The sequence below is a fragment of the Onychostoma macrolepis genome, chromosome 04, assembly GCF_012432095.1.
Source record: "Onychostoma macrolepis isolate SWU-2019 chromosome 04, ASM1243209v1, whole genome shotgun sequence".
In the NCBI taxonomy this organism is placed as follows: domain Eukaryota; kingdom Metazoa; phylum Chordata; class Actinopteri; order Cypriniformes; family Cyprinidae; genus Onychostoma; species Onychostoma macrolepis.
In genome coordinates, this window is record NC_081158.1 from 25,380,964 (window position 1) to 25,396,013 (window position 15,050).

At 41.1% G+C, this 15,050-nt stretch overlaps 1 protein-coding gene across 1 annotated transcript in view; it reads left to right on the forward strand.

The window, feature by feature from the left end:
• Positions 1-15,050, forward strand: part of plxna4 (plexin A4) — a 220,393-nt gene that overhangs the window by 147,304 nt on the left and 58,039 nt on the right. Inside the window, 3 exon segments of the mRNA XM_058773276.1 lie at positions 5,299-5,452; positions 7,979-8,078; positions 8,178-8,292. Of these exon segments, the coding sequence (XP_058629259.1) occupies positions 5,299-5,452; positions 7,979-8,078; positions 8,178-8,292 (369 nt within the window).

Genomic DNA, 15,050 nt, shown 5'->3' on the forward strand with positions numbered 1-15,050 from the left:
CACCATAAAGTATCCTTAAGGAATACTGAGGAATTACAGAACCCCATTAAGTGTTTCTGAGGATAAAGCCAAACACTGGACATATTGACATTAGCCTTCACTAATTCAGTTATGGAGCCCATTACTCTTCTGGCTCCATCATTAATGCGATCATAGTCTTAAGTTCAGCCTTTATGGATCTGCCTGTTACACTGATGGGTTTATGAAGACACGTCATGCAGCCTGACCGTACAACACGTGCCATGTTATTTCAGTGACGTTTGCATTGACTCACACACATGACACAAAGCTGATTTACTGTTTTTTTAGGAGGTGTCCTTCATGAAATCTGTCATGTAATTTTCTGATTAAAATCCAGCTGTTTTTCTGAAAAAGACGTTTACATTCTCCACTGCTTTTGATCTGGATAAACTGCTATTCTCTTTAAGAAATACTGCAGATGCTTGCTCTTGCCATTTATTATGCTATATTTTTGGTAATTTTGGACTGTAATGTAACAAATTCATTAATTGTCAGTCATGGCCTTAACAATAACACACAAGAGCTTGATTAATTGCAGAATGTAGGACAAGAGACTCCTATAAATGTAGGCCATGGTGTTTCTTTTAATGTGAATTTCCTCCTTGCTCCATACATTTTTCTTTGAAGCTTAGTATTTCATGACTATTTGTACCAAATATCACCCAGAATTACCTGATTGGTCACACACACATATCTGAATGAATATTATGGGTTTGTGAATAATCTATATTATTCAGATTTCTGGAAACTAGAAAATTGGCTTAATTTGGTTTTACATGATAAACTGAATGTGACCAAATTTTGATTATCATCATATTATTGTTGTGCATGTAAACACAGTCAGGGTGTCATATCAAGTCTGTTTTCTCATGCCAGTCACTATGTGCCCATATCCCTTGTCAGGACAGTTACTTTTTTCTATTGGTGTTTTTTGTTGGCTGATCCCAGCTAAGTGCTGACTCTACCACTCGTTTGTTGAGTGTATGTGAGTGTGCGTGTGTGTGTGTGTGTGTGTGTGTGTGTGTGTGTGTGTGTGTAAAATCCATCAAAGCAGGCCATGGTTTCAGACCTTATCCTCATGTAATCCAGCACCTCCTCTGAGCCTTTATATCAGATTATCGTCTCCACTAGAGAAGCTGGCCTTTCAGCTGATTCAGGATCTGTATTCTGGGCCCAAAATCAAACCTCAACTACTAAGCTGTATAAGAGCTAATAAACTCCCATTACGTCACCATATAACACAAGAGCTGTGCTCCACTGAATGATATTTAACTAGGACCTAGATATGTTTAGATAACACTAAATCATTTACACAGTAGTGTTTCTCCATATGCAAGTACTGCATTTCTTTCGATCAGAGCATTTGTGTTGAGCGTATCTAGGCAACCAGTCAAAGCAGATGTCAGGAGATTCAGTAGTAGCTGTTCACAGTCATTGAAGAGTTGATGTGATCATATCGCCAGATTCCCATTTCACAAGAAGTCCTTGTATAAACTCTCCAGGTGTGTTCTGAGAGTGCTAAGGCTTTAAGCTTTAAATAATGAGCTCAATCCTCTCAATTTTCTCAATCCTTTGAATCTTAATATGACTACATCCCTGCTGGAAAGACCAGCTTAGACCAGTAGACTTGAGTTGGTTTGATGTATATATGTAAAAATAAACATCACATTATAGTATGTTCAATATAATAATCATTTTTAAAATATTTATTTTTACTTTTATTAAAAGTAAAAACTTTTATTTGGCAATGCATTAAGCTGATCAAAAGTAACAGTAAAAACTTTTATATTTGTTACTGAAAAATGCTGTTCTTTTGAATGATCCATTTATCAAAGAATCCTGAAAAAATCAAGGTTTTCAATGTTGATAAGACTTGTTTCTTGAGCAAATCAGCATATTAAAATAATTTCTGAAGCATCATGTCAACAAGACTAGAGTAATAGCTGCTGAGAATTCAGCTTTGCAATCACAGCAATAGAAAAGTTATTTTAAATTGTGCACAGTGACTACGTTTACATGCGCACGAATAATGCGATTATTTCCAGAGTAAGTCAGAGTAAGGACTTAATCGCATTATGATGTTTACATGTCAAGAGCAAACCTCCTCACTCCTGTTTACATGCAATTTCCATTATTCTTATTATTCGCTAAGAATTGTGGTATATTTTTACTGCCATTATTCACATACCCCACTGGACAGCACAAATGATGGACTCAGAAAGAGCAGGTGTGTTACTCGCCGCTGTTTTAATTTATTTACGCCTAATGCAAAATTATTTTGTATGGTTTTATTCCACGCTTTTTCGGCGCCATAGAAATGTGATGGCAATTCATTTGCCTACGCTGCCGTCGCGTTCTACTCGCCATTTCTGAATGAGGGTAAGGAACGGAGACTGTGGCAGTGAGTTGTTTTCCCCAGAAATGCGATGCTTTCTTCCCCTCCATCGTTTCTAATCTGCGTATTATTACAGGTGCGTGTCACGTCATTCATGTATGTCATAAGCACATGCACACTTTGGTCAGAGCGGCAATACTGCGATTAATGTGTTTACATGCCCATATATTTCGATTAAAATCGGCATACGCCACCTATGTTAATGCGATTACGCTTGCTGCGATTATGAGCTTAGTCGCATTATATAGATCTAAATATTTTGTTTACGTGAGGTAAAATTTAATCGCAATATTATCAAAATCTCATCATAATCGCATTAAGAGGGTGCATGTAAACGCACTCAGTGTTAAAGTTTTAACAGTATTTTATAAACGTATGCTTGTTATGAAATGACTGATTTACACAGACAGCGTCAGAGAGAGATTGACCTTTTCCTTCAAACTGGAATTGCTGAGAGGAAAACAACACATCTGCAATGTGATAAATTGTAAACTGTGCACAAAACACACTATAGGCATTCATGCAGCTTCTTGACCTTTTTCATTATTAAATATTTGTTTGAGGAGATAAGCACAAAGCTCCTTTGTTCAGTCTGCAGGGAGAATTTAGGGATTGAAATAAGTTTCTCATCAAAAAAGAAAACACTTTTTTGACTATTTCATATTTTCATGTTATTTCACATTTTATCCATAAGCCTTCCCGGACTTCCACCCAAACCACAGAAAAGCCTATCTTAAGAGGAATTTGCCTCTTTTAAACTGCTATTGTTCGAATTACTAAGTGCATTTACCAAAGAAGTTTCTATTTAGATAATACCGAGGCTCTGATAAGCAGAGCATAGCACAGCTTTAGCATTATTCTGAAGAAGGATTAAACTAGTTGTTTACGGAAAACATCAATCATGACTGGATTTGACACTATAGGTGCTCTCAGAATTCATTTAAATGTAGATTGATTTTATCCATGCGATTTTAAAGTACAACAAGGGGGTACAATAGGTAGAGTCTCATAGCTCTCGGGGTCTCTGGGGGTACATCGACATCTCTGTTTCCCTCCACTCACAAATCCTGAAGCGTAATTAGAAACCCATATCAGCATCTGAAGTCCGTGAGAGTCTGCCGTCTTAATGCATTCTTCTGTTGAGGCAGGAGGTAATCAAAGACACCATATTCCTCATGTCGTACCCTCTGCTGCGAGAGGCCTTTTTTTGTTTGTTTGTTGGGTCCCTCTCCGAGAGGGATGATTTTCATATTTATCGTGGGCAGCGAGGGTTTGTTCGCCGCTGCTTGAAATGTAATTGAAGAAATTCTCTCTGCATCCCTCTCTAAAAGGAAAAATAAATTAAATCCCAGAGTGGCGCCGCCATCCACCGGTGCATCCTGAACTTTAATGGGAAAGCGGAAAACAGCGAGAGAGGGGGCGAGATGGGAAAAGAGTGTCTGCTACATGTCCCTGCCTTTTCATTAAACAGCAATCTAAAAACAGCCCCGGTCAGCCGTTCTGTTGAGTAAAGGGTGTTCCAGGCCGTATCACCAGTGTAATGCAGGGTGCAGGGCCACTCTATGCAAGGCTGCGGCTTCCTATTAGTGTGGATATTCCGATTTCATCCACTTCACTTCCCATGATGCCCCCACAGAGCATTACTGCATGCTTTCCCAAATGGACCCCTAACAGAGTCAAACTGACAGAAAGCGCCACTGTGGGCTTTTTAAAAAGGGCATTTTTGCTGCCTTTCTTACTGTATACAACTTCATTATTCTCTCTTCCTGCGATCTCCTTATTTTTGAGCTGTCTCTAACTTTAACATGCGATTCGTATAGTATTCAGATAGAATCTGGGTATTAGGGGTAAAAAAATAAGAGATTATAAAATGTGGAATAAGTTGCTGTTCATAAGAGCAAAATAAAGCAAAAGTTCTTGTGATTTCAAAGTCACAAAAAGTATAAATATAAATGATTGAGTATTTAAAATTATATTTTAATAATATTAATGTTTTACTGACAATAAAAATTGACATTGTAAAATGACTGATTATTGGCGGTGCAACTTCTGTTTAATCTGTTAAATGCATAGTTGTACGCGGATAGTAAACAATGCCAATGTAGGTGGCAGGTGTAAAGGGGGCATTTCTTTCAGTCTCATGACAGTTGCTCTTTCTCATTCTTCTCTTTGCCATCGTCCCCTTCTGTTTCTCACTTCATCTGACTCTGTCAGGCAACACGTGCTTCAGAGCAGGGCTTGAAATTCATTCGAAGGCTGGGAGCCAGAGGGCATTGTGGGTAACAGAGATGGAGAGGACACAAGTAGAGAGAGCGAGCAGCGGCTCTCCAGATGAGAGTCATAAAGAAAAAAGAGAATGAAAACTCTCACCCCATAGCCCTCTCTCTTTCTCATTCTCTCCTTCTCTCTCTCAATTTCCCACCCACTTGTGTTTAGTGAAACACATTAGAGTCAGTACAGGCTGACTGATGGCTGACTGAAGTCTCTTGATGTCTCTGGACATTTTCCTCCAGGAAATTTAGGAGATATGTGGCTGCTGGTTCAATGGCCTGATTTCGCTGTGCGGTTGGCCACGTGTCAGCTGGGATATTTATGGAACGGCTGCGTGTGTTTTCTGGGATGTCTTGATGTCTGCGGCTGGATTGAGATTTCCCATGTGTGGAGTCTGCAGACTTTCTACTCTCTCAAGAGCATTTCAAATCACGGACATGAGAAAATATCCACGTTACAGCAGTTTTAGGGGCAGCAGAAAAAATGAGTTTATTTTGTGCACAAAGTTGGTGTGTCAGTTTGTGACAAACACCAAAGTTTGTTCTGTCCGTTATTGCCTTCTATTTTCTCTCCTGAATAACTTCAGCTTGTCTTTTCTTTTTCCCTGACAGTTAGTGCTGGAGGCTCATAACGTGCCAGAACTTTCTGCAGGGGTCAACTGCACCTTTGAGGACCTGGCGGAGATGGATGGTCTGGTCGAGGGGAACCGCATTACCTGCAGCTCTCCTGCAGAGAAGGAAGTCCCACGCATCGTCGTAGACCAAGGTATGAAGATATGCTGCCACTAACCAATAAAATACAATGGAAAAATTGGGTGAAATGACTGAATGTTGGCATTTGTTGAGGCAGAGTGACTCTAAAAGTGAGACTATGACAGCTTTATAATTGGAGATGCTGGATCGAGAGATCTGCTCCAGACTCCTGAGAAGCTGGATTTATATCAGAGGGAAGGAGGGAAGACAGTCTAAGAAAGAGAGAGAGTGTGATAGGCATGAACACCTGAGAAGAGATGGAAGTTTACATGCTCATTATCTTGCCTGCAGCTGTTGACTTTTGCCGCAGGACGTGTTTTGTAATTGAGTGAATAAAGGTCGTCAAGAGGGAGGCAGTTTTGGCATTCTGTCTCCTGCGCTCTCGTCTGTCTCTCTCCATTTCGCTCTTTCATTCTGAGGCTCCATTGGCACTGAGGTTTGAGAGATTTTTCAAGTAAAGTGATTGGATTGGATCTCCTGAACTGATGACACTCTTCACTCCATCTGCTCGGCTGAAAATGGTTTTGACAGCATTCACTCCAGCAGATAAGAGAGAGAAAAGATTTTTCAAGAGAGAACATTTCGCCGTCCTCTTCCGTACTCTCATTGATGCTGTTCTTACGCCTCTGTTTTCTCGCCGACGTGCTTGATTACCCCGACATAATTGAAATGAGCGCACATCTGGGCAGCTGTCTAGAGGCTGGTAATTTTTCATAATATGAAAACATCTCAACGTAAAGATAATGAAGACGCGCACTACAGCGGATACGGGGGAATACATCTCTGCATGTGTTTCCAGGGCGAAAAGAGGGGAAAAAAAGATTGTAAAACATAACAAAATACAAGGCGGAATAGAAGCAACAATGTTCTTTCACAGCGTCTCGGATAGAAACACCCACAAATTACCTTAGTAAGTGGCACAGCGGCCTGGATGTGAGGTAGAAAGAGCCGTGCGCAGGGGTGTGAGGTGTGTGAATAATGATGCATGCAAGTCTCATTGGAGATGTGAGGCTAGTCAGGCCACCATGAAATTACAGGTCGGCCCAATCTGCAAGGGCCTAGAGCTCTGAAATGCCGCAGTGCAAACACACACTCTCACACCACTGGATAAGTACACTATTACACACCTGAGGGTGCACACATTTACACACACACTACAAGATACATACACCATCACTGTCATACACACAGTGTATTTAACCCCTAATAGTAGGATACGTCATAAAAAAAACTTTAAAGTTGTGGATCAAGATGTGTTTTTATGGATTCTGTGTGCACACATACACATACCCTGCAGTTATAGGTCATTTATTTGCTCTCTCTCCCATATTCCTCACTTTCCTTCCGTTTCTCAGTGTCATGGTAACAGTGTCTGTCCTGAGTGACTCATTAAAGGCAGACACACTCTGCAGCGGGTGGCAGGGGGCTTGCGCACACACATGCACACACACTCCGGAGATACCAGCCATCAAGGTAACATTTAGGTGAACTAATTAGGACAGATTCATTGTCAGGCACACTTTACAGTGATTGATGAATGATTCGCTCTTTGTTGAAGAATCGTGGCATGGCAGGGAAGGGGAGTGCTTTAGGAGAACAAGAAAGAGGTTGAAGAATAGTATGCGAAAAAAGGAAAGACAGGAATAGATAGAGAGGGTGAAAAAGTACGATCTTCCTTCGAGAGGGAAGATGTCGTGTCCGGCATGTTGAATTAAACATGAGCTTCTTCATTAGCTCAGACAAAAACACGCTGAAGATGGGCACTTTTGTGCCACATTTCCATTAACTCTTACAGGTTTCTTTCTCTTGCTCACTGTCTCTCTCTTCCTCTTCTTCAAGAATGTTTTTTGGGAAGGGTTTTGGCTCATTTTTGGCAGAGAGGAGCAGTCACCTGCATCCACACACTATATAACCTACTTGCTATTAAGACGTTTAGCTTGTATGTATAAAAGATAACTGCTAGTTTGCTATATAGTGTTTGGTAGAGTGTGTTTGGTATTTTACAGTCCAAGCACTAAAATGCACAGAAAAGTCACTTTCAAGGAAAGTCAGTGTATGAGGAAATAACAAACTGCTTACCAAACTCACATTTAAATATTTCAAATCAGCAACAAAATCTGATATGTTATGCTCAAAAAAGTATATATATAAGGTTGGTCCAGTCAATGCGCATGTAGAGTACCAAGTGCGCATTTCAGGACTGTTTCTATGGGAACCAGAGCTTCTAAAAGCTGCTGCAGTGTTGCGATGACTTTACCAGTTGGTAATTGGCTATTTTATTTACAAGACAGGACATATTCTGCCATATTGCTCTGTGCACTTTCTCCCTTTCATCATGAGAGTTAACCGCCTTGGTATATACTGTAAAGTGTCGTCTTATATGACAAATACTGAGTAAACCTTGTTGCAGTTTGCATACCTTTTGGAACAAACTGTGGTCTTTGTAAGCAGCTAATTGGACTTTAAACTGATATTTATGTGGGTAGCACACTATCAGCTATTTCAACACTCTTAATGTTTCCCCTCCTCCACCTCTTAGGTGACCATCAGATTGTCCAGCTCTACCTCAAATCAAAGGAGACGGGACTAGCTTTTGCCAACACTAGCTTTGTCTTCTACAACTGCAGCGTTCACAAGTCGTGAGTATCTTTTATATTTGCAATGATTTAGTGCAGTCGTGTATATTTTTATGAACACTCAAACTAACTGCATTAATCCACACCCGTTCCCTTTCCCAGGTGTCTGTCCTGTGTTGGAAGCCCATACCAGTGCCACTGGTGCAAATATCGTCACACGTGCACCCACGATCCGAGCAGCTGCTCTTTCCAGGAGGGCCGTGTCAAACAGCCAGAGGTGAGTTACTTGTGATTGGTCACGCATCGGGTTTTGTAATTGACCCTCATCATTCTCAATTGAACTTAATTGATTTGATTGGTGCAGGAGTACGGTTCAGGTCACGTCCTGATTGTGAGAAGTTACCCAGCATCATCCTGTCACATTGAGCACATCTGATGGCTTTGAATTTAACTTAATTCTCATTAATCTCTAATATTTCTATCTGGATTCCCACCAGCATCTTATTCCATGTAAATTATCAATAATATTGGCACTACTTGCATGCCTCAAGGCCACCGCAGGCCCATCAGATAAATTAAAAGCCTCTGTTGGGGCTCTGCGCTTTTTGCCGGAGCCAAACCCTTTCCTAGCTCACTCTCCGAGATGCCAAGGAGGGTCGAGCCATCGAGTTTGTATCACTGAAACGCCCTTTAATCCCTCCCTGAGGGTCTACATGGCGCGGATCACAATGTGTTTATTTCATTTGCGTCACGCAACTGAAGAGAAATCGGCAGCTACCATGAAGATACGATTATGTACATCCTGCTCGTGTGCTTAGCTTTGAAATGCGTAATGAATTATGAGGACACCTGCCCCCCGAGGCTATGTGTTTTAGCCACACAAATGTGTAGCCTCATCATTTAGCATTCATTAACATCTCTTAACAGAGCGTTTCTCAGGCTGCCAGCATTTGGTGTTCCAATTATCAAATGGACACGCTGTCAATATTGACCAGTTTAATATTAGGATTCCCTATTGTGTGTCGAGCGACTTGCACACAAAGCAGTGCCTGAATATTAGCACATGTTAATGACTTTTCCACTGGATGTTTTTGTTTGATTTTTGTTTTAAGGCAGGTGTTTTGTCCGGTTAATGAGTTTAATTTGGATTTCATTAACCCCTCGTACTGGAGGTCTCAGAGCCGCTTCCAAACTCCGGGTGGCTTAGAATTAATGACCGGCGATGTTTACCGTGCAAATCCTCCGAGCAGACGCTGACGAGTCAACTTTGCATGGAGAAATGAGATGACCTTTTGCGTTGACCTTCCGCAGATGAATTTCTGTGTTTTATACCAATTAAGGGATTGCTGAGAGTGATCTGAATAATCCAGACTTGTCTTTCAATGGTTTTTGGAAGTGAGAAGCCCCCCTGTAATCAGAGCTTGTTTCAGTATGCACCCATGAGCACAGGAGAACAGTCCACATTCACAAACAAAACGTGCCACGGCATCAGAATGTCGCTCTGGCAAGATTAACAACAGTGCGTGTGCTATTCACAGTCTCTCACATTTAAATATCTGATGGGTCTTCTTAAGCTGTCTGCTTTTTGCTACATTATCATATTTCAATTTGTGTGACACTTGTTTTTTGTTTAACAACAACAGCAAGAGAAATTGTTTAGTGGCAAAATTCAAATATTCTAAGTCACGTCCTTCGCTTCTCTGTATTTTAACAGATTTTGATCAGATTTTCTAGTTTTGCATCATAAATTATCTAGTGAAAAGGATGTACTGTATTAGTGTTATCCTGTTATATAAAGTAGGGGAACTTGGCATAAAATGCATGTGAGAAAAGTGATTAGCATTTTTAATGGAGTTTCTATATGGCAAGTAAAAAGTGTTGTGATGGCAAACCTTTCCAGGTCTAGAAATATGAGAATGAGAGAGAATGAGCTTTATTGCCAGTAGGGCTGGGCGATAAATCGATTTTATCGATTAACTCGAATGTGTAGTTTACGTCGATTTGTTTGAATGAAAATCGGTTTTCTCGTTAACATCCGCCGACGCTCCCCTCTGGGCTCCCGTAGTCCCGAATGGGCTCAGCCCTCCCCCCGCACATTTGCCATATTAGAGTTTAGGTAGGTTTTCGTGATCCACCCCATACCCCCCGCAATCCGCGCATCCCAACGTGTTCGGAAAGAAAATGACGTGTACTGCGGAATGTGGATCCCTTAAAGCAGTGTTGCTCATTGCGCCGGCTCACGAGACTCATGCGGCTCGCCAAGCTTTAATTTGCGGCTCGCATGGCAGTAAATAATACGATGATATGAGCAATACGGGGATTTCATAAAAACATTAAAAAAAAACAAGCAGGGCTATAACATAACCCATAAAAAAAACTCACACCGTGTTTACACCGGATGCGAGCGTCACGGTGCGATCAGGTCTTTATGATTTCCGCGATGCGGAAAACGCGACAGAATCGCGGAATCTGGTTATAAAAACAGAATTTACTGTATAACGTGGAATGTCATTGAATTTGCCAAAGTTTGGATGAATAAATCAAAAGTAGGTCATTACACTTAAATCAAATCGCGATATGAACTAGTATCTGTAAATGTTAAGCTGCAAAAATACCATTTAAATATGAATCCTGCGTGTCTCGTTATGAATGAATGCACAGACGTGCAGTTTCGTTTACTACACTCGTACTGAAGCAGGCAGTGTTTTCAGCGTCTGTCGTCTTGCCAAATGAGGTCATAAATACATGAACAACAGTCAGTGTCTGCACTATTACAAATATATATATATATATATATATTTATTTATTTATTTATTTATTTTTAAATACCCAAAACAGCGGGATTACAAGATGGAAATATAGACTAGAAAGATATTTAAACTTGCTCCGCCCTTATGTCAATGACATTAACTAGCTGCCAGAATAAATACAAGATGGGAGGAAAATGTATATTTCCTTCCCTTGCAGTTTTATCATTGGGTAATCATCATACTGTATATAAAATTGCGGGAATCAGGGAGCCGCTATTATGCATTGCAACTGCTTTTGAATGCACAATTGCTTTTTAGTTTCACTTTCACTTTCGAGATTGGCATGTCGGTGTTTATACTATGGAGCAGCAGTATTTACCACACATTTTGCAAGATTAGATGTTTCTCTTGCTCATGATCTTCAAATCATTCGTCATCGTCCTGAGTCATCTCTCCTTACTCTGTTTATGTGGTAAGTTAAATTTTATGTACTGTAATGTAACTGTAACATGCAACCGTTATCAATCGTTATTCGTTTTCCATGCCTTTCTGAAGACAGATTCAGGCTTCGGGCACACCCCCTAACCCCCACGATGTCATAGTCCATTGTTTATCAGAACTAGCTCCTATCTACTAAATAGCAAGATGTTAAACTTGTGTTTAAAGAAAACTTATCAGAAAGGGTCACATAATTTTATGTTTTATGTTACATTTTATGTTATATGTTATGTTATGTTACATTTTCACTGTTTACAATGGCAGGGCCTGCCATCTTGTCTCTTTGGCTTGTTGTTTCTGATTGCACTTTAACCCCAAGGGGGAAATCCAGATCAAATCCCAGAAGGGAAAATCAAAACAAAATAAAGTTAAAACTTGTTTTGAAAAATTTCTTTGATTTAAATCGTAAATCTGATTTTTTTGTGAAAAAATCGGGGATTTTTTTTTTAAGCCATATCACCCAGCCCTAATTGCCAGGTATGTTTACACATACAAGGAATTTGTTATGGTGACAGAAGCTCCACAGTGCAACAGAATGACAGCGACAGGACAGGACACAGATAATAAAAAGAATAATATACAAATATACAAAATAGACAATGTACAAAATAACAAAAACACAATATATAATATAGACAATTATGTATGTACAAGTATGATATGTGCAAATTTGAAATGTAAATAAGTATGTGTGTTAAATAATAATGTATAATAGTGTTGTGTGTTCCGTGTTTATTGTCAAGTGTTCATGTGATGGATTGCCTGAGGGAAGAAACTGTTTCTGTGCCTGACCGTTCTGGTGCGCAGTGCTCTGTAGCATCAACCAGACGGCAACAGTTCAAAGAGTGAGTGTGCTGGATGTGAGGGGTCCAGAGTGATTTTACCAGCCCTTTTGCTCACTCTGGATAACTACAGTTCTTGGAGAGTGGGGAGGGTTGTACTAATGATTCGCTGAGCAGTCCAGACTACCCTCTGTAGTCTTCTGAGGTCAGATTTGGTAGCTGAGCTGAACCAGAAAGTTATTGAAGTGCAGAGGACAGATTCAGTGATGGCGGAGTAGAACTGTTTCAGCAGCTCCTGTGGCAGGTTGAACTTCCTCAGCTGACGAAGGAAGTACAACCTCTGCTGGGCCTTTTTCACAATGGACTCAATGTGATTGTCCCACTTCAGGTCCTGAGAAATTGTGGTGCCCAGGAATCTGAATGACTCCACTGCAGTCACAGTGCTGTTCATGATGGTGAGTGGGGGGAGTGCAGGGGGGTTTCTCCTGAAGTCCACGATCCTCTCCACAGTTTTGAGCGTGTTAAGCTCCAGGCTGTTAAGACTGCACCAGATAGCCAGCTCCTCAACCTCTTGTCTGTAGGCAGACTCGTCACCGTCCTGAACGAGGCCGATGACTGTGGTGTCATCTGAAAACTTCAGGAGCTTGCCAGAGGGGTCTTTAGATGTGCAGTCGTTTGTGTAGAGGGAGAAGAGCACTGGGGAGAGGACACAACCCTGGGGGGTGCCAGTGCTGATCGTACGGGTGCTGGATGAGAATTTTCCAAGCTTTACTAGCTGTTGCCTGTCTGTCAGGAATCTGGTGATCCACTGACGGATAGCTGAGTTAATTTGGGCTGGAGGAGTGATGGGATGATGGTGTTAAAAGCGGAGCTAAAGTCTACAAACAGGATCCTCACATAAGTCTTTGGTCTGTCTAGATGTTGCAGGATGTAGTGCAGTCCCATATTGACTGCATCATCCACAGACCTGTTTGCTCTGTAGGCAAATTGCAGGGGGTCCAGTAAGGGTCCAGTGATGTCCTTCAGATAAGCCAAGATCAGTCTTTCAAATGAGTTCATGGCCACAGACATTAGAGCCACAGGTGTGTAGTCATTAAGTCCAGTAATTTTAAAGCATGAGGGGACTTCGCACGGCTCCAGTGATCTGTTGAAGATCTGTGTGAAGATGGGGGGCCAGCTGGTCGGCGCAGGTTTTCAGACAGGCTGATGTCACACCGTCTGGGCCTGGTGCCTTCCTTCTCTTGTTCTTTCTGAAGACCTGACACACATCATCTTCACTGATCTGCAGTACAGGAGGGGGGTTGCAGGAGGTGTGAATGGTGTTTTTTCAAACCTGCAATAAAATTCATTCAGATCGTCTGCCAGTTGTTGATTCTCCATAGTGCTGGGGGATGGTGTCTTGTAATTGGTCATGTATTTTGTATTGTCATGTATTGGTCAAATGTGTCATGTATTTTGATAAATTGCCATTGTACAAAACCATGCACATTTGTTTTGCTTATGGATTAGTCAAGAATTATTTAATGAAGCATTTTTTCCAAAATAGTAGCTGTGGGGTAAAGTGTGTCACATGCTTTGAGGTAAGCACTGTCAGTGGATTAACTAATGGGGTTGATAGTAAGCCTAGTACATTTTGTCATAATTCCATATTAATTCCATAATTCTGAAACAATTTCAGGGAAATATGTAGTAATTATTGTTTTTGTTTGTTCAGTCCATTTTGATTAAACACTGTTTTTCCATCATAGCACAGCTAATCTAACTCTCCTGTACAGGTCTTGATTTCCTCTCTGGTGAGAGTGTGTATACTAAGGATAGTGCTGAATCCTGTCAGTCGCTGACTGTGTTGGTCCCCCACGTCTCACTCTTGGCCGCTGGCGTAATGCTGCATGACTAAACGCACACCGGTCTGACCCAGACATCCACTGCACTTTAGCAAACAACTTCTTTTATGGCTTGGCTTTTTACATCCTTTTAGGAATTGCAAAGTGCCTGTTTAGATGCCTTACCGATGGGTAATGTGAAATTGTGGTGTGATTTTGAATAATAGATACACTGACAGTCAAAACCTTGACACTAGACCAATTCACATGAACTTATAAACTTTTTTATCTGAATGCTTGTGCCTAAATAGACTGAAATAAGTTTTGGATTTTTCAAAAAAGTATGAGAAAATATATATTTTTAAATAAACTGACCATTTTATGCAAGAATACCTAATATATTTATGCTTCTTAGTGAAATCAATTGTGAAAGGAGTCTTCAATGCGCTTAGCGTGAGGAGAAGTTTTTGTCCAAATGAGTAATTTGAGGTTCCTCAGAAGGTAGCTGCCTATGTAGACAGTAGGAAGCAAGGCAGCTCACTCAATTTTGGAACAATATGGAGGTAGATGAGAGAAAGAAAGAAAAGGAGAGAGTTGTGGGAAGCAGGAACTGATCGATCCAGTGAACTCTCTACCATCTTATTAAGATGATAATTGACAGGCAAAATTGGCAGCTTTGCGCAATTGAGCTGCAGATTGTGAGTAGGAGGATTTGGGTCTGAGTTCTGAACCGTGAGATGGCCTCTCTGCTTCGCCTACAGCCCTCAGGGAGAAACTTTGAGGTAAAAATCATTTAGATCGAGGTGGAGGACAAGACTTGAAGAAGAGAAGACCAACTCGGGAGGGGAGCGAGAGTGAAAACAAACAGATGAAAAGGAGGGAAGTGTCAGAGGTAAGAGAAGATAAGAACACGCGTGATGCTGCAGGAAGTGAAATGTGGCAAGGAACGGGAGGGGAGGGTTTTTGCCCGTGGCGGTAGGGAGGCACGCTAAAGCACAAGGAGTGCAGGGAAGCCTCGGTAATCATCCAGCTAACACCGCCAGAGCTGTGGAGAGAATTAGGCGTTTCATCTTCTACCCGACTGAACGCTGCCATTATGCATACATACTCAAACAGCTCTAATTATGGATCTATCGCTCCGTGCCAGCTCACTACCCTCTGTTCTCTGTGCCAGGGCGTCTT